At 39.6% G+C, this 26,793-nt stretch overlaps 1 protein-coding gene across 6 annotated transcripts; it reads right to left on the bottom strand.

The window, feature by feature from the left end:
- Positions 1–11,552: 11,552 nt before the first annotated feature.
- On the bottom strand, positions 11,553–24,959 carry SEMA6D (semaphorin 6D). Of its 6 annotated transcripts, none has more exons than XM_065411621.1 (18): positions 24,851–24,959; positions 24,387–24,498; positions 23,756–23,816; positions 23,610–23,672; positions 23,421–23,522; positions 23,086–23,176; positions 22,712–22,831; positions 22,124–22,212; positions 21,225–21,442; positions 20,982–21,113; positions 20,608–20,763; positions 20,346–20,519; positions 19,359–19,499; positions 19,184–19,261; positions 18,158–18,249; positions 17,756–17,812; positions 15,449–15,616; positions 11,553–12,856 (listed from the first exon to the last, which is right to left on the bottom strand). In XM_065411621.1, the coding sequence occupies exons 1-18, from the start codon at positions 24,957–24,959 to the stop codon at positions 11,553–11,555; spliced, it is 3,267 nt and encodes a 1,088-aa protein (XP_065267693.1). The 6 variants fall into 6 exon arrangements, with proteins under 6 accessions (XP_065267693.1, XP_065267694.1, XP_065267696.1 ...); XM_065411622.1 differs by having other exon boundaries at positions 18,158–18,219; XM_065411624.1 differs by lacking the exon at positions 15,449–15,616 and having other exon boundaries at positions 18,158–18,219.
- Positions 24,960–26,793: the final 1,834 nt, after the last annotated feature.

Here is a 26,793-nt window from a genome sequence, read left to right as displayed (position 1 = left end):
CCTGTACATTGTCCAAATGGTCCATTCCTGTGGCCAAACTGGGGGTGAGCTTAAACAGAAAGCAGAGGTGTTTCCATTTCAGACAAGGAGTTAGCACACGAGGAGAGAGGATGGTTGTGTAGTTAAAGGGTGTAGGGTTCTGTTCCTGCCTCTCCTGAGCAGAAATTCCAGTTGAAAATGTCCAACTTGTTCCAATAGCCCAACTAGATTATGGAATCAAGCAGAATATTTATTTGGTCTACTGGTTCCTCAGGCAAGTGAAACTAGTACAAAGCAAAAGAAACTATTTGAAAGATTCTAACAGAGGGTACATATCAAGTGAAGATATGATTGTAGCGTGGGTAGGCTAGCTTGTGCTGAAGTCCATGCAGCCATGTCTTCACTGCTGTTGTTACCTGGGCTAGTGAGATTAAAGCCAGTATGGGTTTGCCTACCGATACTACAATCACAGTTTAATTTATTGTGCAGGCATACCCTGAATCTACTGGACTTTACACTAGGGCTGCCACAATCCTGTTGAATCTTGGGCGAGTCACTTAATCGCTCTCTGCCTCAGAGCAATTTTTCTCCATCTGTAAAGTGGGGTTAAGGAGACTTCCCAGGTATACAGGGGTCTTAATTAGTTCATATTGCCAAGGGATCTGAGATCCTGTGATGGAAGATGCTGTTAAAATCCAAAATAGTATCACAGTATATGGTATGTAGTATTAAAAAAGAGCAATTAGTGGACTTGTATTTTACTTTTTTTCTGAATATGAAAGTTTAAATATTTAACCAGGTGACCCAGAGTCCATTGGTATTAATTATTTGTTAAGAGTTTAAACTGACATTTAGTAAGTATGTTAATTGATATTGCACTAACTGAGGAAGATACCTGTAGTAAGTGCCAATTATCTGCTTCAACATTCCTGGCAATTTGAGTTTGTTAGTAAGAATCTCATTACACTAGTTTATTGCTGATGGAATTACAGGAGGAGTAGATTTCTCTCTTACATACTTAGTAGACCTCAATAAGTGATCCTTAGCAGTCTGTTGCTATTCAATTAACAAGTAATAACTTCCTTAATGAATCTAATTGAAATGCTCATCTGAGTCCAGTACCTAATATAAAGTGCTCAGGGTACTTTTCAGTGTGCTAGTCTTGTTTACTTAACAAGAACAAAATGTGGCCACTAAGGATAAGGTGGCTATCACGATGAGAACTCAGGCGGTGTTAATAAATCCCTGCCTAACATGATCAGGAACAATTTGCCAGGTTAGTTCTAGGCTGTTTAAATATCTGGGGAATAAACCAAGATATTTGTGCCTGAGGATTTAAACTCACAGAAGGGATTCTGCAGCATGAAATTCTCTTTCTAGCACATTAGCTCTGCCTCTTGCGGGCACAGTGGATATAAAAACACTTGGTGCTCCACTGGGATGGAGCTCTGTAGCTAAACCCTTTGCGATGCTTTGAATATTTTACTTTTAAGTTCTTGTTTTAGTTTGAGTCTTTTAAATAGTTATCCCCTCCCTCCCCGCTCTGTCATGATTCTGCACATTTGTTTTAAGTGACTGTTAGGAATGTGATGCTGGATGTATTTAATGACCTTAAACAATGACTACAGTAAAAGGTAAAAAGTGGAGATAAGCAGGGGTTTATAGACTTCCATGTATGTATCCAGGAGACCATTTTACCAGTGATGTAGGGAGAGTTATACTTAATCATCTTGAATTCAGTCTCAGTCCACGAGCATAACCCCAATGTGTATGTATTCAGTGAAACCTGTCTTATGTGGCCAACAACAATTGGTTTCTAAGCAGAGAGAGCTTTATAATAAAGGTGGAGAATAATTGTATGCTGTATGTTTGGGAATATTTTGGGGTGGTCTCTTAGACTAGGACTTTCCTTTATAGGGGTAATCTCTTCTATGGTTTTATTATACATAAAATAAAAACAGGCTTGGCCACTGTCATTTGTAGGGTGGGACGCGGGAGAAAAAGCTGGTTTCAAAAGCTGTTTTAGGGGTTCAGAAGTAAAAGGTCTTTGTTCTTTAAAATGGGAGTTAGCAGGTGATTGGTCTTTGTGGCTAGTAAATTGTCCCTCCAGAAAACTAACAATTTAGTGCATTTGGAAAATTGACTGTGTGGGCAGTAACCTTTTCTCAAGAATTTTTAGTAGATAGTCTTAGTGTCACAATAACATGATAGACTGCAATAGCTTCAGCAGGCTGTCATGTCTGTTAGCTACATGCCAATGAGTCCTTCATTACTCACTGAGTCAAAAGACCTTAATGATCCCTTTGCAGCTTTGCTGGTTATTGGAGCAAAAATATGTACATCTTGAAGAAGACTGGGAAATTACACATTAAAAATACTTTGACTTTCATGAACCTCCATTGAACTTCCAAGGTTTAACACACATTGTATCAAATTAATGCTTTGGGCCTCGCACAAACTTAAGAAATCTGAAAAAATCAGAGTTCAGGCCAGAGTTCTCAGTGCCAATTTTTGAAACATGTTTAGGTTTGAACAACCACAGCAACAACAAACTGCATAAACTTATTAATATTTAAAAATCTCACCCCTTCCAAAAACCGCACCCTCCACAACCAGAATAAACGAAAAACCTCTCAAAACGATCCACAGCTTTGAAAAATTCAAACTTTTTTTAAACGCACAGGATTTTGTAGGTTGTTGGTTCAAAGCGATCCCTTATCTCTATGCAATGGCTGTTTGGCCTCTGTGATTTTCTTTGGATGAGGGGTGGTTCAGTCAGCTTTCCATAGGTGGCACGGTTCTTTCCTGTTGCTGGTGGATTGGTGGTTCTCACCACAACTGGCATCCTGATTGATGGTCTCAGTGGAAAGGCCAAGGGTTAAATGGCCGAATGACCGAGGGGATTTTCAGACACACAAATGGCAGATAGGTGCCCAGCTCCTATTGATGGGATGGGCTGCCCCACACTGGACCAAGGAAGGAAAGATTTAACAGTCTGTCCTGTAGGCAGGGCTCATACCAGCTCCACCTTGCAACAGTTACCAGAAATATCAAGCTTGGAAGGAGGGTATAAAAATGGAGAAATCAGGCTTCTAAGGGGAGCTGCCCTGAGAGAGGGACCTTTGGTCTGAGGCAAAGAGGACAGGGTGAAGACTGAGCTGCCACAAGCTATTGGCCTTAGGAGCAGCCATGCAGAGGAGAAGGCTTGGACTTTATCTTGTTCATTTGTTTGTTAATAAAGTCAAACCACAAAAAGGGTGTTAGTGTTGACCAGGGCATGCTGAACTGTGGTTTAGAGCAGACGGGAAAGTCTATATAAAAGCTAGTAATATGCCTGGATTTCAGTATAAACTGCTGACCTTGTTCGCCAGTGTGGCATTTGCTGCAAGATTTCTTTAGAAGCCAACATCATGAAGCTGTCTACTCTGTCAGCCAATTTCAGATCAAACAATTCTCCCCACCTCAAACTCACATGAGTGGTTTCTAAGTGGTTTTATTCTGAAATGTGACAAACAATATATTTTTGGAAATTGATTGTACTTTGTGGCTTATGTAATTCTGACTCTTAGAACTGAGACTGTTTACGGTGGGCACAGATAAGGACTTTCGAGGTGCATTCTCCTTCTTGATGTATACGCATAAATCTCAATGGAATTAAAGGGAATTATTTGTTCCTAGGAAGGAGAAAATCTACCTTCGACTAAACATTCCAGCAATGCATATACATAATCAGGAACCTGCAAGGTGTCGTAACACAGAGCAGACACTCGGGATAGTGGAAATGTAATTTTTGAGCTCTTTCCAGACTATCAGCCCAGGGCCGGCTCTAGGATTTTTGCCGCCCAAAGCAAAAACAATTTTGCCCCCCCCCCCCCGTTTTTTAATTACCCCCCCGGCCCCGCCTCAACTCCGCCCCTTCCCCAAATCCCCAGCCCTGCCTCCTCCCCCCAGGCTCTCAAGCCTAGGAGGGAGGAAGGGAGGGGGAGAAGCGGCGCCCGCGCCGCGGCCACTCGGGATCTCCCCCTCCCTCCCAGGTTTGAGAGCCTGGGAGGGAGGGGGAGACTCCGAGTGGCCGCGGCGCGGGCGCCGCTACTCCCCCTCCCTCCCAGACTCTCAAGCCTGGGAGGGAGGGGGAGCAGCGGCGTGCAAAACGGTTGTTTCGTGCGCCGCGGCCACTCGGGATCTCCCCCTCCCTCCCAGGTTTGAGAGCCTGGGAGGGAGGGGGAGAAGCGGCGCGCGAGCGGCAGCGGAGGTGAGCTAGGGCGGCCGGGGCACATTTTTAGGGGCGGCATTCTGGCGCCGGTCATGCCGCCCCTAAAAATGTGCCGCCCCAAGCACCAGCTTGTTTTGCTGGTGCCTAGAGCCGGCCCTGTATCAGCCCCAATTATGGAGCAGCTCTGAAATTACATGTGACTTCTTCACAGCTTGTTGTACTTTACATAACCTAGATTTTGATCATGTCACTTTATGTGCAGGACTCACATGGAGTTGCATTTTAAGATTGGCTTATGCCCTTTGGGAACTGAACAATGTAGTTCTCTTACGGATGCACACTTCATGCATGTTAAAGAGAATTATTGCCTATTGTTGTAAAACTAATAGTCTATTTCCAAACTTCCCTCAGCCTGGGGAAGAATGGTTCAAAGTAAGTCCTGAAGATGAAGACTTAAACTTTTATGAGAAAAAAAGAACTATTCAATATAAAAGATCTCTCATAAAAATTGGTAAAGCTGACTGATGATTACATTAAACTTTATTCCAATTAAAGTTCAAAAATGAAAATTTCATGAATGCTCAGGGATTTTTGATATTTTCCAAAAAGCCTTCAAAGTTCTTAAACTATTAATTTTTGCAAAGAGGAAATTTTGAAAGGTTTTAAAGGTTAAGAGCAGTAATATAATATATGAAGTTGTAGTTAGTAGAACTGAAGTCCTCTGCAAAATATTGTACTAAAGATGACCCTGATTCCACAAACATTTCTTTGTATGTTTAACTTTACTTGCCTGAGTAATCTCACTGAGTTCATGTGTATAAAGTTACATGCATGTGGGATTGGGGCCCAAGCTGTCAATTCAATATATCTTGTTTCTCATAGTATGAGCTTTCATACTGAATTTAAAAGTTATGCAAACTTACAGCCATATTCTCTGTGAATGCATAAGCTCTCACAAAAACAATTCTCACAGATGGAAGTGCTTGTAAATTCACCCAAAAATGGAACAGCAACCGTACCATGTGACTGTTCGTTATTACACAACATAGCTTGAATTTAAAATAGTCAGTCAAGCCTTAACAAAAACTGTGAAGATATTCCTTGACTACATTTTACCAACAAGTACTTTTGAGGAAATAATGATCTCCTGGCTATTTCATGCACAGAAAGGGAAGTTACATTCATCGAATATATTGGTTGTTGTGGCTCACGCACTCAGCTTTACTCTCAATAATTTTACCATATGTGATCAGAGTTGGGAAATGAGTGTGGTCCAAGTGACCCACTTAAAAACAAAACCCATCCCTATTTGTCTTGTTAGGAAACTGTTCCATTTCTATCAGAGGTTGTATACGCTCTAAGAACTGTCATGCAGGTACAGGAACAGAACAATGATCAGTTTCGTTTGGTGTTCTGTTTCTGACCATGGTTAAACTGAAATTCTGGAGGTGGTTTTAAACCCTTTAATGCTTCTAAGCCTGATCCTACAAAACAATCCACTGGTCTGACCCTTTATACCTTTGCACAGTCTATTGATGTCAGTGGGTCTCTGCCCTGGCTTAAGGGTCTGTGCTAGCAGTTACTTTTGCAGGATTGGGACCGTAAGAATGTGCAGTATTCTTGCTGTTTAAATTTCCCCCCCAGTAAACCTCTCTCCTTGCTGAGCGATAGGGCCATTTCTGACAATAGCCAGGAAGATTTTTTTCTTCGCCTTCTCCTCCTCAAAGTATTACACAAGATAGAGCAACAAAGTATATACAGCTCTCCATGGCTGACATCAGGAGCAGATGTGCCAATCTGTTGGGAAAAATTCAGTACCACCCTAGGAGCCTAGGGGTTTCTCTGACTACGCCTGGAGGGCCTCATACAATAGCATGTATGTTTTGTTGAGCTACATTAGCTGGATAGCACAATTATCTGGATCCACTTTCCATTTCAAGAAAGAGTTCACAAAGCATGTCTGACTGTAGGAAAAAGCAAGCGGTCAGGCCATAAATCAGGTCATCGTATGAATTCAGAACGCACTAGTAAAATCAGAGCTTCCAATAAATTTCATTTCAGGCAGAGTAGAAACATCCATCAGTATATAGTTCAGGACAGATTATAATTTCAGATGTGTAAAAGCACAATGCAGTATGTCTCAAAAAATTCACAAAGGCGTTTGCATGCAGGCAGCAATGTGTGACAGACAGTGAAAATACACTCTGCCCCCCCCCAGGCTGGCAGGTGTTCATGATTTTTGAGAGTAAAAATCCACCTAGTAAAGTGCAAGCCAACAAAAAGCAGTTCAAGGGTTTTTAGACTTTTGTTTTCTTTCTTCCTTTTTTAATATGAATTTTGAACTGCACAAACAAACTTAGTTACTCTTCTGGCAATACCTCTTATACTTACAGCTCACATGCCAGTTGAACACCAGATGCTGTGTTTATGAGGCTAGTGGGTCTTGATTAATTTAAAAATATTTTTCCATCCCATGTAATTTGTATATACTTGGGAAACTACCACATATCCCTCCCAGGTCCCCCTAACCAAGGAAAGTGCCCTTCAGTGGGATTTCCTTTTCCCTTTATATACTTGCAAGAAGTAAATAAGGCCCGCAGGGCCCAGAATGGGAGGTGGAGGAAAAAGTAAAATTCCATAATGGGAAAACTCGATTCAAATACAGAAACTTGACGTACTCAATATGATACTTTGATCTGAGGATCTCAAACCGTGATGTAAACATTAAACTGATTATGCCCACTTGTCCAAGGTCACAGAGTGAATCAGTGGCAAATATGGGATTAGGACAGATGAGTCCTGACTCTCCATCACCTACCCTAATTCTAAACCACATTATATGAATGTTTTTTTATAAGACATAATTTTCTGACAGCCTTAAAATTGCACTGAATTTTGCTGAACGTAGTTGCTTAGTATTTTCACAAATTGTCTCTCTCTTCCAACCATACCATTGTCATGTGAACGCAGTCTTATTCTTCTGCATTTGATTTTTTTAAAACCTACGTTTTTCTTTTATTCTGAACGCTTGGAAAGAGGGACATAAAAGAGAGCAGGACCCTTTTTCTTTCCCTATTGCTCCCATATGAAGGAAGATGGATAAACTTGCTGGGCCTCTCCTTCGCACTGAGCCCCTAGATTAAACTTTTAATACTTGGACACATGCTTCCCTCAGTCAGTGCCAAATCCACCTAGTTCATTTTCTGAGCAAAACATCTTTTGCCTTTCAGTTTCAATACCTACATATATAATTTTTATTTCAAGTCAAATTACACTCTAGACACTTAAGGTCCCCCTCCCCCCAAACAAAACAAAAAAACCCCAAACATTCAAGGTCAAGATAACCCCTCCTGGTTATTCAATTCCCTTCCAGGATAGAGAACCTATCTACAACTGCTTTGTCTTCACTGCTAAAGTAACTGAATCGGAATCGGCAGCTGCAGCAACAGTATACTTTGATCTGGCTATGATGTGCTGGATTCTCTTTTGATAGTGGGACTTTTTCCTTTAATGATCAAGTTTTGAAAGGCTCTTTTTCTTGTATCCCAATTTTCTAATTTCAGTGCTGAATTAAAGCATTTTCACAGGCTTGTATGGTGGGTTGTGTCAGTTATGGCATCTAGGACAGAGTGTCCATACTGATGAAATACTGTATAATATACTACCAAATGACATATTACTCTGGGAAATGTGGAAAGGTTCAATATAAAAAAAAATGTGGAATATGGTGATGGAAGGCTTGGGGCTAGAATAAACAAAACTATTTTGGGAAGAAAAACATCCCACTGTGTGGAACTAAATGTATTTTACGTGCTGAGTCAATAATTCTTTGTAATCTTATACCATTATTGTCTGAGAATTATTCAGTTTCAAAAGGTGTTATGCTTACATATAAGGAACAAGTTTGAATATATTTACTGTCATTTTCGTCTTGAGTGTAGGTTATTTTTACAATGGAAAAATGTAGTTACTTTGAGCAAATGAGGAAAATGAAGTTATGTATTAAATACAGATTTTAAATGTGCATCAGCTAAACCAGTCCACAAAGCTAAATTGGTTTTTGGTCTAGAAAACATACATTGGTTATCAGATTTTCATCCTGTATTTTTTTTTAGCCAATGTGTTTAAAAATTTTTTAAATGCTTTTAGTAAAACTACTTTTAGGTGCGACTCTCTTGGTATAACTTGTAAAGTAATTTCAGGTTATTAATGATTTGAAAAAGAAAATTATTGTAAACCATTTTTATCACTTAAAAGCAAATTTTATTAAAAGAATGCTGAACATTTGCTTTATGAAATTGCCCTGTTTATTTTTAAATTATCCATGATGTTGGCACATATTAACTATACTCAATTGTATCGTTTAAAGTATGTGCATTGTATATAGTTCTGCTATGTTTTATTACCAGTCCAAAATCCAAACAGCAGCAAAAACTGCACTTTTTAAGCATCAGTTACTTAGGGAAGTGCCAATACTTGATTTAGTTTAAGTTTAAAACTAGCATTGCTGAAAATTGTGAATATTAATTATCTATATTATGGAGGAGAAAACTGTCCACCTTAATAGTGTGCTGTATTTGCATAAGGGATGGAACAGAGAAGGGTTACTAGACACTAGAGAGATTTCCAGGAAGCAAATCTGCCAACTGTAAGCCTGAAATCAAGTTACAGTACAGATTTCAGAGGGGAGTGTTGCACGTTTTTTAAATTAAAATGCATCTGTGTAATGAATCATATGGACTAATCTGACACAGTATTACATTTTCCCTCTATGCCAGTTATTTTGATATTTTATTTTTAACTCAGTTGTCTGCACAAGCCTCTCAAGAGCCTTTGTGTCAGCATTAGACTGTTATGAAAACGGAAGTACACTTGTGTGCCATGCTATTGGTCTTTTGCAATCTGCATGACACCCAATACTGCTGATGAGGGGATGTGTCTGTGGTTTCTTAATGAACCTATTAAAAGCAAGCAGAGTTTTTCCTTCTTTTTAATCCATAGGACAATACATTTTATAAATATAGTCAATAACAAAAAAGTCAGACATTCAGTAGATTTGAATATTTTATTTTGACTTTACATGCGGTGTTAAAAACCCAAAGAACGTATTATTTACACATCCACAATACAAGTTTACAAGATATCTATACATGTTAAAGTACTCTGTGGTATAGAGCAGCTTCATTTTTAGGGTTACTTTTTATGCCGTACCATTAAAAAAGATACAATCTGCGTTTACCTTTGCACAAATGGATAAAGCATCTTTTGTATTATTAAATTAACTAGGTTGAATGTTAGAAATTTCAACATAAATACTGATAGAACTCACATTACCATCTACAAGGCAGCACAATGTTACAGAACGTTATCAGGGTTCATATCAGGGTTCACATACATTTATGTTTTGGTTTCACACAAGTCTGTATTAATTAATATTTGTGAAGTGAATTCAAATCAGTTTTTGTCATTTGCTGACTGAGTAGATTTTGTTTTTTAATTGTTATTAATCTGTAGTGTTTTAGTTGCGAGACTGAAACATTTAAGAAAAGAGATCACAGGATTTTGGATCCAGAGGTCTAAGGAAACAAAAGTTCCTTACAGCCTTAAAGCAAAGAGGAAAATAAAAAAGGAATAATTTCTATCCTTTATTCTATGTTCTGTAACAGTGATCTAGTTTTCAGACTAATCTTTTCTCTTCCTCCGATATGTAATATAAATCTTCATTGTCTCAGAAACCGACTAAAGTTATTTGTCCTACTAATTGAGTATTCCTTTGCCATGGTTATTTCTACGGTTATGTTCAATAAACAATGTGGTAGTGTGTAGTTTGCAAGCTAAAACAGCCATCTGTGTTGAACATCAGCTGCAAGTGGATACTGTAAAACCTACTAAATGGCTTGCACAACTTTAGCAGGTGTTCCATTACCCTAGAAACCTTATTTGATTTCACATTATAACTGATCAGTGGAATGTTTATCATGGCAAGGTGATTTAATATTGCTGTCTTCTTGAATTGCAGGCTGCCTTTATTTACCACTAATTACTCTTGCTTTTTATCTTTTTTTGGGTGCTTGTTAAAAGAATTACAACTGGCACTGAGGAAATATGTGCTATATGGAGGACACTTGACAGATTCTTAGTACTTTTATCATTCGCATGAATAAGGCACAAAATGCACAGATTCAGGTAAACTCACACATAATATTTACAGAATATCGTCATTACCTGCATGACTTTGGAGAAAATACTTACATTACACAACATAAACAAATTGATTGCACTACAGTTGACTTTTCACAGACTGCTTCTGCCAGGCCAATTAGCGCTTCCTCCTTGATATTGACAAAGGTCTATCAGAGTGTAGGATGTTATTAAATGCAACAAAAAGGTAACTTTATTACACAGGCATTGCCTAGTGTGTTTTAGATTATTAGCTGCCCTCAATGAAAACTACAGGGGATCAAATTCACAGTGGCCAGGTATTGAATGGAGGAACTGTGGAAGTACAGTGAGATTCTCCACATCCCACCACAAAACACTAGATTTGAAATGTACAGATCTGAATCGATAGCAGCATAATAAAGTTATTTTAGAATTAACACACTTGTACTCTTTCATTGGATTACTAATTCAGCAGTGTATATAATCTGGAACGCTGACTGAGATGGACAGTTCCTCTCTAGCTGTCTCCAAACTGAACCCAATGGACTGCAGAAGGAAGAGAGTCATTTGTTTGTTCAGTCATGCTCAATGTAAACAATTCCACAGCAGAAAAGATGCGATGACAATCTACGTACAACCTAGTGTGTACAATACACACACACATACACACAGCTTTATCTGTGGCATAAACAAAATGCCAAACATGGAAACAAACAATGCTACTGTTGGGCCAGAGACTGAATTTCAGCAAATTGCTTATTAACCCAGATATTCATTGAGACATTACCATTTTCTGACATTTGTGCAAGAGGCAAGGTGAATGCATACATACTAAAATGTTCACATTTAATGGGAAGACCACACATATCGGCAGTCTAAAATGGAACCCATTTTCAAGTAATTGCTTACAGATTTTTCCAAGTACTTTATCAGCTAGTTAGAACAGTAAAGTAGCCCCCATTCCCATTGTGCTACATGTCTCCTTAGCTCCAAACAAAAGAAATGTAATGACCAGCACCTTCCTTTGTTTATTTTAGCAAGTCTTGCTGTAGCAATGTGTGGCAAGACATAGATGTTGCTGAAGTAAAGACAGTTTCTTTGGCCACTTTGTTCTCTTTAATTACAAGCAAGTCTCTGTCTTATGTCTCTCCCACAACCTGTACAGGTCCATGCCACACTCTAATAGAATATACAAGTCCTAGTAGCTGTATTTGTTCAGTGGTCTGACTGAAGTTGTTTGAGGAACGAATGAGGGTTTTGGTGGCACGTCAGGTTTTATGGATGGTGTCCTCTTTATTCCTGTACGAGGAAGGGTTCCATTGCTTGTGTAACTGCTTTGTCTGGATAAAGAAGGCTGTAGGTGAACGCTGACCGGCGTCCCTTGCATGTAGTCCATCTTTGTGCCTGTAGCAGGAGGCATGTATCCCCCGCGGGTAATACTAGGCTGTCTGGATAACAAAACACCATTTGGTGAGTTTAAGTTTTTAGGCAGGGCAGATATTGAATGCCTTTGTGAAGAATTTTTGTGATAGCCCCTTTGTCTGTCTAAAGAAGTCATTGGTACTGCTGGGGTAGTAGGGACATCCACTCGTTTTGTTGGACTATTTCTTGGAAGAGTAGATGGAGGAGAGTATAAAGATGCCTCCCTGTTAGGAACTTTAGGTGGAATCTCAGACATATTTCCCATTGGATCCAGCATTAAAGTCTGGTGAGCCACTTGAATGTCTCCCATAATTGATTTGGGATTATTAGGAGTTTCATTTAAATGTTTCAGAAAATCGTTCAGGGTGTTCCTGGAATCAACAGATCGCCTGTGGTCTCTTTTGCTTGATGGTTTTGTAAGTGGGTGATCAATATTTTGCATCTTTTTGTCTGCTTTATGTGCATTAGAATTTGAGAAAGATGTGTTGTAGTCATGGGTAGCGTTGGGAAGAACAATAGCACTGGGAATATGTCCATGACTTAACGGAGAATGGGGTGGGGGACTAGAAGGAAAAAATTGAGGGCTTTTTAGAGGGGTTTCTTTTCTTGACGCATTGAGGTTGCTATGTGCCTTGTCTGACTGACTCTTCATCACCTGCAGTGTCTTTTGCTGCAGTACTGGTGTGGATTCAGGAGTAGGAAGTGCAGCTAATTCTGGAGGCTGGCCTCTGTGGTCCATTATCATGGATTTTGTATCACCATTCGGCGGCAGTTCTTTTCTGCTACTCAACAGATTTGTGTACAGTTTAGGCGAATCAATGTTTTGCTGATATTCCTTGACGGGACTATCAAATAACCCATTCAGTTTAGCAAAACTTCCACTGGAGTCTGTACAGGACTGAGCTGATTCTGCATCTTTGTGTATTTTTCTGGATTTCCGTACAAATATATCTCGGTAACAGTAAACGGCCACTCCTGCAAGGAAGGCTCCCAGGACAAAGGCAGCAAAGACACAAGTGATCAGGACGTTCATGTGTACCATTTGGTTGGAATCTCCTGACTGTACTTCCCACCTTACACCTGCAACAAACATATGTGATACATTAAAATAACAAAGGTCACACACACAGTCCAAAACCAAGGCTGCCTGCCTTGGTGAAGGACAAGGATATATAATTAGATGAGTGTTTAAGATAGACGAGTGTTATTCTATCCTCCATCCTTACACATTGCAGAGTGTAAATTTTTAAAATAAAAATTACACTGCTAGTATTGAGCAGCACAAACGTAGACTCTGCATTTCATTTGCGAATGAGAAAAGCTTGCTAGTGTTCCATTACCCAAATTACATTTAGTTATATACTGTCCTGGTCTAGTGTCTATCCTTGTCCCCAAATATTTTTTAAGGCTCACAAATAGTGGTTTGTATGTTATTAATATTAACAATTTCTGCTGGAAAATTGGGGTTAAAAGGTGCTACTCTGCCAGACTGCAATTAATAACTCATGGAGGAATTTTTCTCTCAATTTCCTGCCCAACTCATAAATCAAAAGAGAGACAGGATTATGCAAATGTTATGTAAAACTGAATAATGTACATATTGTGGTCTTATAAACATGTTAATACTGTGTAAAACACATGAACTAATACATTCATACTCTGCTATCCTTAGAGTACCATACTCTGCATGATTATTTACTTATATTTTTTACAATTCAAGATTACACTATTTTGTACAGGTATTTTACTTTCTTTTCTTATTTACTCAATAATGAGCATTCCAGACTGCGTATCATTTAAAATACATGGTTAATAAAAAGTATTAGAGTTTGTTAAAATCTAGAAGAAGAATGAATATTGGATTAGTTTGTAATTCACATATTATCACAGTGTCTCTTAGTTTTTTGGGTTTTTGTTTTTAAAGCAACCACAGACATCTTGCAATTAAGACAATGTTAGTTTTTAAAAGTAATTCTGTTAACTATACCAGGAGAAGTCTAAATAAACAAGAGTTGAGATTATAGGACTATATTGATTTTTGTTAGAGGCAAGGCCTTTGAACATTGTTAATGTTCAGGGTTATAGGTTTTAATGGGTGTTGTGTAGAAGAGGAAAGGAAAGAGGAGTAAAGGTTCACTAATAGAAATGTCACAGAATGTGAATAAAAAATAAGAGCAAATTAGGACAAAAACGTATTGACTTAAAGCAAATAAAACTGAAAAAGCTGAAACAAATTAAAATAATAAATGCACTTTTATAATGGCTGATAGGAAACCTGATATATTTTGGTGACTTGTAGAACTGAGGCTTGTGACTTTCATTAAATACAGAATTGTGCAAACATGTCTGTCACCAGGATAATTTAGAGAATTTTTTTCACTTCAAGGTCCCAGAAACAAAGACAAGGTTTTCATCTCGAGGCCAAAAGACCAAAAACATCAAGACACTTGATCACGGCCTTGGATAGACCAAGAGACTACTGACACTTGACCAGAGCTCAGAGAGCCAAGATATGTACCAATAAAAGTCTCTCATGAAGTTTTGGCTGTTGTTGATTGTAATATTGTTTTGCCAATATTTGTTTCTGTAACAGCCTATGCAATGTTTCACTTGATTGAAAGGAGGAAAGGCAACAGAAGATGAATTGTATGTAATCTATAAAATCAGACTTCACATTTTTTTAGTTTTCAGATAAGCCGGGCGTGTGTATTGGGAGACTCTACACAGCTGTCTGAGTGCAAGCGCCCATGCTCTTCTCTCCAAAGTATAATTTCAGTGGATTGAATCTCAAACCTGACCCTGCAGTTCCTTGCAAACCCACTGAACTGAATGGGAGTTTTGGGTGTTCAATGAGTACAACATTGGACCTCATCTGAGCGGTTTTGTCCACATACCCATGGGCTGTTACTTTGCACTTTAGAATTTGTCTTTAAACATTAGCTAATACACCAAGGCACTATCTGGTTGGCTGAGAGGACCAGCAGTCTCATTCAGGCTCTAGAACTACTGCTGTTCTGTAACCCATAGAGAAGGGTTCACTGGCCATTCTAAAATTGTTTTGAGAATGTTTGTCAAAATTTTTGGAAAACCAAAAGGTAAAAGAAAAAAATGTGTTGTTTTGGGCTGATCAAAAAGTTTAGTTTAGTTTGAGCATTTTAAAACACTTTTAATCATTTTAAAAATACACAAAGTAAATTTTGCAGCAAAAAGTTGTTTCAAACTGAAAAATCAAAATGTTTCATTTCAAAAATGTTGAAACAAAAGTTTTGCCTTTTTCAGATTTTTTGTTTTATTTAACCACAACAATTCAGTGAAAACAATGTGTATTTGTAAAATATTTCGGGTGACCTGAATCTGCTTCTTTTAGCAAAAGTAACAGCTGAAAAATTTCACCTGGCTCTAGTAACCAACTGCCTGAAGGGCAGGTGAGGATTGTAAGGCTTGAATTTACATTGGCTATGCATCCAGAATTCCTGCTGACATCAGCTGAAGTTTTGCAAACTATGAAGATCACTTTGCACACACACGCCAAATGGGCAAGAGAACCATGATTGCACCTTCTGTATATTCACAGGAAATAGTATAAACATACCAGTCCCAGCATTTTCAAAATTCTAATTGTACCTATCAGGTTTCCATTCAGCTGTAATGTATTTCCTGGTAAGGCCTTACCCTTTGGGACACCTGATAATGGATCAGAATAATCAGAAGTGTTTGGGTCATCTTGAACTACAAATTTCCGAGAGCCAGTCACTTTAGGTTTCCAGGAACCAATCACTTTAGGTGATATAACTGGGATACTTGCCATTGTGGTAATGGAAGCTGAGGATAACTCCATGTCTGTGGTGGCAAACAGATTTTTATTAATGTGTATTACAAACAGGCTTTCCTCACTGTTGTGTGGTATTTCAAAATTATAGCTGGAGAAGGCATTTAATGGGAGTTACATGTCAGGGCAATATATGACCTACACTTCACAGAAGTACATAGGGCTGCCAAAAATCAGATTAAAAGTACAAATTATACATTAAATAACATTACAGCTATTATTCAAGAACCAGGAAAGTCAAATGGAAGGCAGTGTGGAAGTTATCATAAGCAACTGAAGGAGGGGGAAAGCACAACTTATTCTACTTTATTGATGTATTGTTTCCTTTTATACAAGCTGTTTCAGCGTATTTCACTGTCTTTTAAAAATCTCTAAAAAGATGTTTATTAGTGACCTTGTAAGAGGCCAAAATACTAAATATCCCTGAGAGACCAGCTCAGCTCTGTTAGAACTGTAGTTAGGCACCGCTGGGAGACAAGACACATATTTTTACCCCTTATATTGTAATGGTTCCTAAGAAACTATGCTGCTAGATCCTTCTTAGTAATGAATTGAGTGTATAAAGTCATTATGGCCTATGTGGTAATGCCCATGAGCAGCAAACCTATTGAACCTAATAGTCTACACTGAGCCTACTTTTCAGGTGCAAATCCCTGATTTGTTTGCACGGGACCAGACAGATTTATAGCCATGTGTGCTTGCAACTGGGGATTTGCCTGAGTAAAGTAAGCACTCAAGTATGTGTTAATTCAGGGCTCAAAAATCAGGTTCATTATGTGTGTGTCCTAAAAAAAATCAGACTGAAAGTTGAATCGATTAAGTGAACGTTCATGCAAGTAAGGCAGCACTTTCAAGTAATATGGCTGTCATTCCCCCCCCCCCCCCCCAAATTTACACCCTAAGTTATATTATGGGCAAATAAATCTGCAAAGTATTTGTTTGTGTATCAAACACAGCCCCCTTGTTGAGATACAGAAGTGCAAATACCAGCCCCACAACTTCCAGTGGTTCCCAAACTTGTTCCGCCACTTGTGCAGGGAAAGCCCCTGGCGGGCCGGGCCAGTTTGTGTACCTGCCACATCCGCAGGTTCGGACGATCGCAGCTCCCAGTGACCGTAGTTCGCTGCTCTAAGCCAATGGGAGCTGCTGGAAGCGGTGGCCAGTACGTCCCTCGGCACGCGCCGCTTCCAGCAGCTCCCATTGGCCCGGAGCAGCAAACCACGGCCACTGGGAGCCGTGATCGGCCGAACCTGCGGACACAGCAGGTACACAAACCGGCCCGGCCCGCCAGGGGCTTTCCCTGCACAAGTGACGGAACAAGTTTGGGAACCACTGATTAAACAGCCCAACAGATTTCCTTCAGATTTGGCAAACAGGAATGTCCCCAAGGGCTGAAACCCAGAGACCAAGTTTCAGTCTGGACTGAACTCTGGAAAATAAGGGCTTGATCATGCTCCTGTTGAACTCGATAAAGGTTTTACTATTGAGTTCAACAGAGTAACATTGGCACCTATATTCCTGAAAAATAGGGATTTGCAATGAAAATGCTGTGAAAAAATGTTGAAAGGAGTAAAGGGTCTGAAGGCCCTAGGACAACACTGCACCAAAGTTCTCTAGTCCAGCATCAGTTTACTAGAGCCTGTGTTCTGCTATACCGTGGGTGAGATTAAATGATTAACATTAGCATAACTATTGAAACATTTCCAAAACACAGAAATACACATTTTAGAAAATGTGTATTTGCTTGATAAGACTGGTGGTGAGGGGGAGAGGAAGGAGAAAAAAAAGGAAGATGATGAGATTTTTGCCATCCATCTATTAGAGATGACCAAGAAGGGCATTCACAAATGCATGGGGGCGCGGGGGGGTAAAGCTGAGTGGACTTCCGTGCAGTGAAGATGTCATCTATGTTAATCAGGCTCTTTAATAAAGGATGTGGCTCAATAAATAATGAGCTGTTAACATGCAGCTACACAGGGTGAAGAGCTGAGCAACAAGAGTCCAGCTAGCTTTACTATCAGTGGGAACATGAGTAAAAGCACAAAAATGAAGGCTTGCCACCTGCGCAGAAGGAAGGGAAAAAAGGGCTGAAAATGCTGAACTGAAGGAAAGAAAAGGTCATTAATTCAAAAAAATTAAAAAAAACTAACCAGATGTTGGGTCGCCAAATATTTTGTAATCTGGTGTAGTTGTAGTAGGCAAAATTTCTAAAAGAATTAAAGGAACAAGTAATCAGTGAAAAGTAACCAAAAGAAAGCAAAAGATTTTAAGACCTGAGTAACTGAAAATAAAAAAGAAAATACGATCTGTTACCAAAAAAGGGAAATTGTTCGATACCTTACAGCTCTCTGGAGTCAATAGCAAAGTGAGGGAAGGAGAGGGGGAGAGGTAAAACATCTCTGCCACCCCCCGCCGGAGTAGCTCAGCTTTGTGACTGGTCGTGGTAACACTAGGTGGTGCGTGCAGGGTGTCACTGAATGGCTCATCATAAATTTAACATCCACAAACTACTGTTGACACATTATAAATTAGCAGCAGTGACTGTGTCTTACCATGGCAGTCCCCAAGCTGTCCTGTATTGCCGTATTCTACATCTTGCTCATATCCTCCAGTGCTGTGGTTGTATGAAACAAACAAAGAGAACCTGCAATTAATAGCATTAATAGGGAAACAAATGATTTTCTTCTGAAAGCATAAACCAGACACACATTTGTTCAGCAAACTTATGGGAAAGGGGAGTTGTACAGTATAGGATAGCAGAAAGACTGTATATTAAATATAAAAATTATGTAAAGGCTTTAAATTTTTAAGCACTTACACCAAGAAATAAATCAAGTTCTCACACTAATCAATTTATGTATCGTGCAACCACTCTTGTTTGCTGGTATATCCATGCAGCTCCAACTATATCAACTGGCGTTGTGCATGCCTATCTGAGGGTAATATTGGACCCATTATAAATATCACATTTAACATCACAATTGCTAATGCAATGTGCTCCATGACACTGCGTCTTCAAAATACCCTTGGAAAGGTACAGATTGGCTGTGGAAAAGTCTTACATGTTTTCTGCTATAAAATGTATTTTTTCACCTTTGTAAAAATCAAGTGAGCAAATTTCACTTAAACAGTCCAAAAAGTTGAGACAAACAGAAAATTTAGGCTGTAGGAGACTTTTCCCCATGTAGTTATGAGCCTGTGAAAATGAGAAAGGAAATAATCCAAGTCTAAAACGCATTCTTAAGTGTTGTGGTCTCCTGGGAGTGAGTAACTAGAATATTGTAATCTCTTTGCTAAACTGATGATGCTTATGGTCAGTAATTTGTCTGCGTCATGCTCCAGGTAGCCCTCCCTATAGGTCTGATTGTCCTTACGCAGGTAAAACGTACATTGAAATCAAAGTCTTCCCTAAGTAAAGACTATAGAATTGGACCAGAATTTAGCATTCTGTTTTTTTACATATACTAAGAGAAACGTAGTATTTTTAGAGCATTAAAAAAGGAGATTTAGTGAATGAGTGCATGCACATATATAACCTACTGTAGATACACTGGGCTGATTTTAAAAATAACACTTACAACATGCCAGGTTTCACTCTTCCGCACTCCCCCTGGTCTAGCCAGCCACAATAGGGGTCTCGTGAAGCAATACAAGACCTGTGCAAGATCAAACCAGAGAAAATAATGTCTTTCATCCATCACCAGAGATTTCTGTGCCTTTATTTTATGGGAAAGTTGAGGAATGTAGGCTTACTTTTTACATGATCCATGACGCTCACAGCGACTGAGGGGAATTCTAACAACACAACTGGAGAATGCCACAAATACAGCATGGTGTTCTTTATCCAACTGAAGGGAAATGACTTTTCTGTCCTCTTCACTCTCTGCATTACACCTGTTTGGTAAAAGTCATTTGAAACAGTTATTGATATAAACCAAAGTATCTTGTGTAAAGCTTACACTGGCAACATTTTTGATTTGGCAGTCAATTACAGCTGTGTAGGAACTGAAAACTGTATGCTCAACAATTACTATTGCTTGGACATTGCAATGATGAATGCTGTAGAAATGCTTACACATCAGTGTAATTTAATCTACTTTTAGGGTGATCCCCATACAACCTAAGGATTACCAGAGCTGTTTTTTTGGCCCCAGATCTGCAGCTGGGTGACAAGTTCTGTGATCCAGGTAGGAAAACTCCAAACCCACTAGCTTTGTGATCTCACTGTGTCTCATACACCTGTCATAGAGCAGACTCTAAAAATCTGCGCTGGGTCAATTTGGATTTTAAATGGAACACTTCACATGGCCCTACCCAAATTCTTTGCTTACAGAACAATCTTTATTTCATTAGTGATTATTTTATTTATCACTGAACACTTCGAAATTCTTTAAAGGAATTCCTTAGCTAAGGTAATAGTGTATAAATACTGGTGTTTGGTATCTAGAAGAGATTGCATCAATGACTTAACAGGCGTGGAATTAAAATGCTCTCTGCTACCCAAAAAATGTATGTACTAAAATATTTTCAGGTTATTCAGCAGCCTATCTCCTCCATAAACAGTGGGAAATGACAAAGAACGAGGAAATTGGTGAGAAAGCATTTACACCAAAAAAAAAAAAAAAAAGTAAAGAAAAAACACCACTGCTTGTTAGGCCACGAGAAGAAAATGACTAGGTGAGAAACACACTGGAATATTTTTGGTATTCTGGAGAGCAGTACTTGTAAAATAATACCTACTTTGCATGATTATAAGCATCAATCTCTTCCAGTAATACGCTGTCATTCAAAGAAAAGGGTCTGGTCTTTGCCAAGATCTTAAGTACCACTCCTGCTTCAGAGCCAACAAATATGATTGTGTAGTTCTGGTAGGGTCCAGCGGAATGGTCTACAGCAACTGCAGTCAACCTATATCTACCAAAAACCGAAACGCACATAGTTATTCAGAAGAATATTTCTTTTTTGATGTACAGATGTGACTTACTTCACAAAGATTCCATACCTGACCCGTGTCTTTGTGAACCAGGGCTCCTCGATGACTGATGGAACGGCAGAATCCATCAATGGATGGGATTTGATGAAGGATAAAGTTTCATCCGGGAAATCAATGGAGGTTTTGTAAGCCTCTGCTAGACCATGTTTTGCACAGCAACCAGGTCTGAAAGGAAAGCAACATTTTTTCTTTCTCAATATTTTAGTTAATGAGAAAGGGTAAGCATCCTGAAAGAGCATGGCAGGCTGCAGATGAGAATACTTATGGTCCAAGTGAAAGCCACTGCTTCAATTTTACATGACTAGATTCTCCAATGTGTCATTGATTTAAAGGTAGCAGTTTACAGGAATAATATTATTGTGTCATGAGCAAGAATCTTTTACCTTGGCTTTGGTACTTTGTCTTCGGGTACAGCTGTCCAAACAGAATCGGGAGTCTTTTGTTCTTTAAATCTTCCTTTGAATACTTTCTCAATGTCATCCATGCTGAAAGCACACACGGCTGAACCAGGGATGCTGTAAAATAAAAAAAAAACGGGTGCTATTGTAGTCTGAATTCTTGCAACAATCTTAGTTGTAACAGGGAACTGGAGAGCTTCTTTTGATGTTAGGTTGCTCATCTCTCACCTGTTAAGCTGTGTGGTGAATACACCGACAACAGTAGGGACTCCATCGATTTCTATTATGTCTGTGATCGACTGCAGAACATCAAAGTAGAAAAATGAATCCCCAGGAACAGAACAGTTGAGACGAGCTTTTAGGAATGAAGTCCAGTGTTTTTCCAGCACTCTCTGGGAGCCACCCATGTCATTTTTGCATATGCGTGCCACACGGGAATACACAGCCTGTACAGGGGACAAAAGGCAGAGATTGGCTTATGAAACGCTATGAAAAATACCCCCCATTTTCCAAGGATAATTTTGTTAACAGGAACATTGCGGCTCTATAGCTGCTTTTCTGAGTCTGTATAGAAAGGAAGAAAGCAAACAACGTTTAGCTGCTAGTGCATAAGCATTTTAATGCATCATTGAGCCAACACAATACTCCCAGCCTTGCCTCCATCTTTTTTCAAAATCATATTGTTAGTAAGATTGAAAGTCTTTAATTAACCACGTGTAAATGGTTTAGTAATTTACTATAGAATATCCTTCCATGGTGAAGCAGAAGTATCATATTCTGCATTAGTATTACAGATATTCATTAGCCAGAGGCATTAGGGAGCCACCTTTTGAAAACCCCCCCCATTTTTTTTTTTAAAACAGTAGGCAAAAACAGAATATCTGCTAATTTCCTGAGTTAAGGAAATGGCAAAGCTAAAAGATACCTGTGGAGGACTTTGTTAACAAGACAGGGCAAATGCAAAAAGCTTTAAGGCTCAAGATACTGTATCAACTTTATACCATTAATACAATATGATGTAAACTATATTTGTTGCTGAGGCTATTTTCCATGACAACCATATCTCACCCTGATAGGATTTCTGATACTTCACAGCCGATTGTGACACACTGACTTTATATACCTACCTTGCCTAAATTATTATGCTCTACAGCAATTTCTCGAAAGAAGAAATAAACATAGTTGCCATATTCTATGGCATGGAGGAAATGTGGTTCTGCAAGAAAGAATGAAGAGAAAGCTGTTTACCTAAAAGAACCATTCAATAAGTATAAGACACTGTCTGCTCTGCATGACTTAAAGGCTTTCCCTTGGTTACATACCAACTAAAGGGAACTCCAATATTCAAGACACTTTAGGAAGTCCAAATATGGGTGCATTCAAGCTTAAATGAACTTGTAGTCTTTAATGTCAGCTAATGGACTGTAAAAAGGCCTCAAAGGAATTGTATTACAGTGAAGGTCTTTGTTACTACAGATTCATTCATTAACCTATTTAACTGTGGGGGGGGGGGGGAACCCTTACATTTTAAACAAAGATTGTGCTTTATCAGCACAAAGTTGCTTTCTTATCAATTTGATCTTGCTATACCAAACATTGCATGTACGTTAACACAGTGTTTATATAAAAACATACTGGCTATGATACACTTCATCCTCAAGGTCAATACAATTATATCTGTCACATACACAGGGAAGTAATTTTTTCAAAATTACCTTTTATCCATTTGGAATCATATTTTATTGTTCTTAGGGCAGATCCATCTCCCATGCTGCGGTAAATAACAGCATCGCTTGCCAGAAAATCTGCTACTGTTGCTGAATACAATTTCCCATCTAAAACAATAGTCAAAATGTGGTATTAATGGGCCATTAATAATACATAGAATTCTTACTAGTCTGTAATCTCTCTTTGTACTGCCACTCTCCCCAAAATTACTCTAACCTATATTTTAACAATTTAGCTTCTAATCCTTTTGAGACCCTTTAGTGTAATCTTAGAATCTGAGGCACCGTGACACCTGCAGCTTCTCTGTGCTTTCTTTTAAAGCCCTCTGGCACCTTCTGCATCATTAATCAAAAGTTCTTACCAGCAAAGAGGGCAACGTTGGTTTGTCTGGCATCAAATGGGCATCTTGCCAATCCGCTAATTTCCTCTCCGTCATACTCTAAGGTATTCAGCTAGAGAAGAAAAATAAATTGGTGGTGGTGGTCCTCTCTGTTCTACATGCCAGCATGAAGGGGTAACCCTACTTTTACATATACCTTAACTCTAAATGATGGTTTCTGTCCATTTTTATCTAATATTCCATGACACTCGGGAAAAGAAGCATTCTGCAGTTGTACCAAAAAGCTTAACTATCACAACACAATTATTTTGCAAACCTATAAAACAACAGATTAATGGTTTATTTAACGTGCTTACCCAGTAGTATCTGCACATGGGGTTAAATGCATTTGTACCACAAACAAACACCATCTCATCATTTCTGGGAACAAAGACTTTAATAAAGTTATGGCATTCGTCCTGAAAGAAGAAAAACTTGTATTAAGAACAGATTTCACGCCCGCACTTAGTAGTAGTATTTTGCTGCTCTGTATATGATAAACATACTTTGTGTTTGCCTTTCATGGCACAGTTCTCTCTGTCCTGCTGTCTTGATCTCCAGGTTAATTTCTGTTTAAATCAAATAAGAAAGTTTACTTCTTGACCTGAACATTCTTTAAAAAAATCAAATCAATTTCCTTACATCTACTCACTTTGCTTGGAGTAACTTCTGCCTTGGGAACTTCATTTAAGTTTACAGTATAAACTTGGTCCCTATTGGAAACAAGGGCATAAGACGCATCAAGTGAATGCATGGATATGTTGGCTGTATGGATAGTTTTTATTATAGATCTACTTTTTAGGAGACTCGATAGACAAAGAATATATTTTGAAGCCTTTATGGATTTTCTGAGTCAACACTGAACATTTTTGGTTCCCAATACAGTAATGGTTTTAGATAGCATCTGTGTTTTTCAGCTATTCAGTTCTTATCTATCACATATTGTCCAAGCCCAGCTCAGTGTGTCAACATGCGAAAGTTTTAGACTCTTATCCTATATCCCTGAAGTGTCATTCCATGTTTAAAGTGACCAGGATACGTTTTAATCAGGGCTGTAATGTAAAAGGAGGGAAATGGTTTAGCATAACGCAGCAGCATATTGCTGCTTTTGGCCTTCAAATCCAATTTTTATACATGGGGCATAGATACTGTTTATTTCTCTGGGAGGCTTCCCCCCCCCCATTCCAATTCTGCAGATTATTTTTTTAATAAATTGCCCACATTAACGCATACCTAGGAGAAAAAAGAATTTACATCTAATAAACTGACTACAGGAAAATTACCTGCCAGCGATATAAAGTGTGTCTCGAATTTTCAACATCAGTTGAAAGTCCAGCCTGTGTTGAGATTCATTGCCTGAAGGGCGTCCTTTAAATACTGGATATTGCCTTGAATCTGCAAGTAAAAATGGGCTACACCATTACTCAGGATTATAGAGCTAAAGAATCAATATACAGCATTGATTAGCTGTATATACTAGGTGTAGAAGGGTTTACACTAAATTCCTCAAGTAATGTCTTGAATATGAATGAATAAAAGCTAGCCAATGTCAGCAAATGTTCTTTTTACTCAAATTAGCGCAGTATTTCTGATTGCTTTTTTTAAACGAGTAAGAGCCAGTAAATAAATGTGGTGAATTGCATAAGAATAAATATTTTTACTTGTCTACATATTAATTAATTAAAATTTCAATTAACCAAAACAATCATCTAGTGTTTTAAAGGCAAGCAATTTGCAGATTACTTACAATGGTAGTCAACAACATTAATAGGGTCATCGTCTTCAGGAAAGCTGACAGTTAGGCACCGGGACACAGTCAATAGCATCACACAAGCACAAAGCAGACGCAGCCTCATGGCTGGCGAAAAATAGCACCAGCTTCTTGGTAATACTGTTTAACTACCTGTAAAACAGAAAGGTGGCAATGAGGTTTCAATACTACAAGACAATAAAAGTGACTTCTTATTGCAGAGAGAGGGTTTTTTTATTTTAATGTTAGCAGTGGTGGAGTAAACTAGCGTTTATGAAAGGCCCCTTTGTGTTTGTTGACAGAAAACTACTATGTGACAATGCTGACTAAAGCTTTTCTGAACCGTATTGATGTTTGCTAATTTTTAGTTGCATTTAGAGGTATTTTAGAGGCAGACGATGAATGTTATCCTAGCTAAATCACAAAGATACATTTAGGCTGCTGACTTGGTGAGAACATTGTTAAAGTTGGGATTAGAATTTTAATTAAACTGCTATCTCTTTCCCTTCCCCCATTACCAAATGTCAGCCAACAAAATCCTATCCCATAAACTGCCTAAATCTTATCTACTTACATCAAGACACACATTGTTTGTGTATGCCTCAAGCCAGCGTTTAGATTTAAGCTTGTTTTAAATCTAAGTCTAATATTCTTAGGGCTATAGAGTCACAAAAGGACTCAGGTGCCTAATTACCACTTTAGGCACTTAAATCCCAGAATCAGGCCCCACTGAGATTCACAAAACCCCCACTCAACCCCTGTAGGCACCTAAACTCCACCGGTGTCTAAAGTTTTGCAATAAAAGCTCCCTAGGTCCTTTATGTTTCTTCCTCTGAGTATGCGCACAGCAGCTCCACACCAGGTGTCCAGACGCATAAGCCCCAGGGCGATGCACGAACCAGGGGAAGATAAGCAGAGGCACACCTAACTCACTGGTGGGCCTGATCCAGTAAGCGTGCTCAGACCTTGCCAGTGGATTGGGCCCTATGGGAGTCTGGAGGAGGCGCTCCCTCATAATGTTGAGTCCAATAATTAGGTACTTACCTAGGATGTGGGAGACCCCTGGTTCAAGTCCGCCTGAGGGGGAGAAGTAATTTGAACTGGATTTGCCATCTCTCAGGTGAGTGCCCTACCCTCTGCACTATGGGATAGTCTAATGTGCAGTGCGCTCACTGGGCTATGTACTCCTGAGGGCATTCTGCACCTAAAAATTAAACATTCTTCACACAATATTTTAAAATTCTGCCAGTTTTATTTGCCAATAAATAAATGCAGAGGCTCCAGCATGGCAGCAGGGAGCACAGGCCACTGGCTGCATGCAGGTCGGAGATCATCCTGCAGCCCCCCGCCCCAGGACACAGACTCAGCGGTGCGGCTTTACCCGACCCTGATACAGCACAAGGCCTGGACCTGTCCCAGAAACACCCTAGGGCCCTGCCCCTCTGCACCAGGTGCACCAGGTGTGAGGCAGGCTGGTTCAACCAGGCAGGATCCAAGCGTGGAGGGGCTCAATGTAGGGGATCCAGGTGTGGGGTGAGAGGATTATGTGTGGGACAGTCTGGGTGCAGACAGCTCAGTGGTGGGGGGATCCAGGTGTGGGGGGATCTGGATGCACAGAGGCTTGGGGGGGTTCCAGGTGCAGGGGCAATGGGACTCTCCAGGTGCAGGTGGTTGGGGCTCAGCAGAGGAGTCTAGGTGTGGGGGGTCTCAGCGGGGGGAGGGGTGTCTGGGTGCTGGGGGAGTGGGGCTTGGTGGGATGGGGGTCTGGGTGCAGCTAGTTGGGGTCAGTGGTGTGGGGGTCTAGATGTGGGGGCTCGAGGTGGGGCATCAGGGTGGGAGTTTGAGTGCAGGGAGCTCAGTGGGCAGTGGGCTGGGTGCAGGGGTGGGTGCCTGGAGGCAGGGGATCAGGTATGGAGGGCTAGGGGCGTTCTGGGTGTACG

This window comes from Emys orbicularis, chromosome 10, assembly GCF_028017835.1.
Source record: "Emys orbicularis isolate rEmyOrb1 chromosome 10, rEmyOrb1.hap1, whole genome shotgun sequence".
NCBI lineage: Eukaryota > Metazoa > Chordata > Testudines > Emydidae > Emys > Emys orbicularis.
This window is presented reverse-complemented; position numbering and strand designations above follow the sequence as displayed.

Coding starts and splice junctions, on each gene's coding strand:
- SEMA6D (XM_065411621.1), bottom strand. CDS start 24,959: ATGAGGCTGCGTCTGCTTTGTGCTTGTGTGATGCTATTGACTGTGTCC. Junction 21,114..21,224: donor TTCACCACACAGCTTAACAG/GTGAGAGATGAG, acceptor TTTATTTTACAG/CATCCCTGGTTCAGCCGTGT. Junction 19,262..19,358: donor CGTCATGGATCATGTAAAAA/GTAAGCCTACAT, acceptor GATCTTGCACAG/GTCTTGTATTGCTTCACGAG.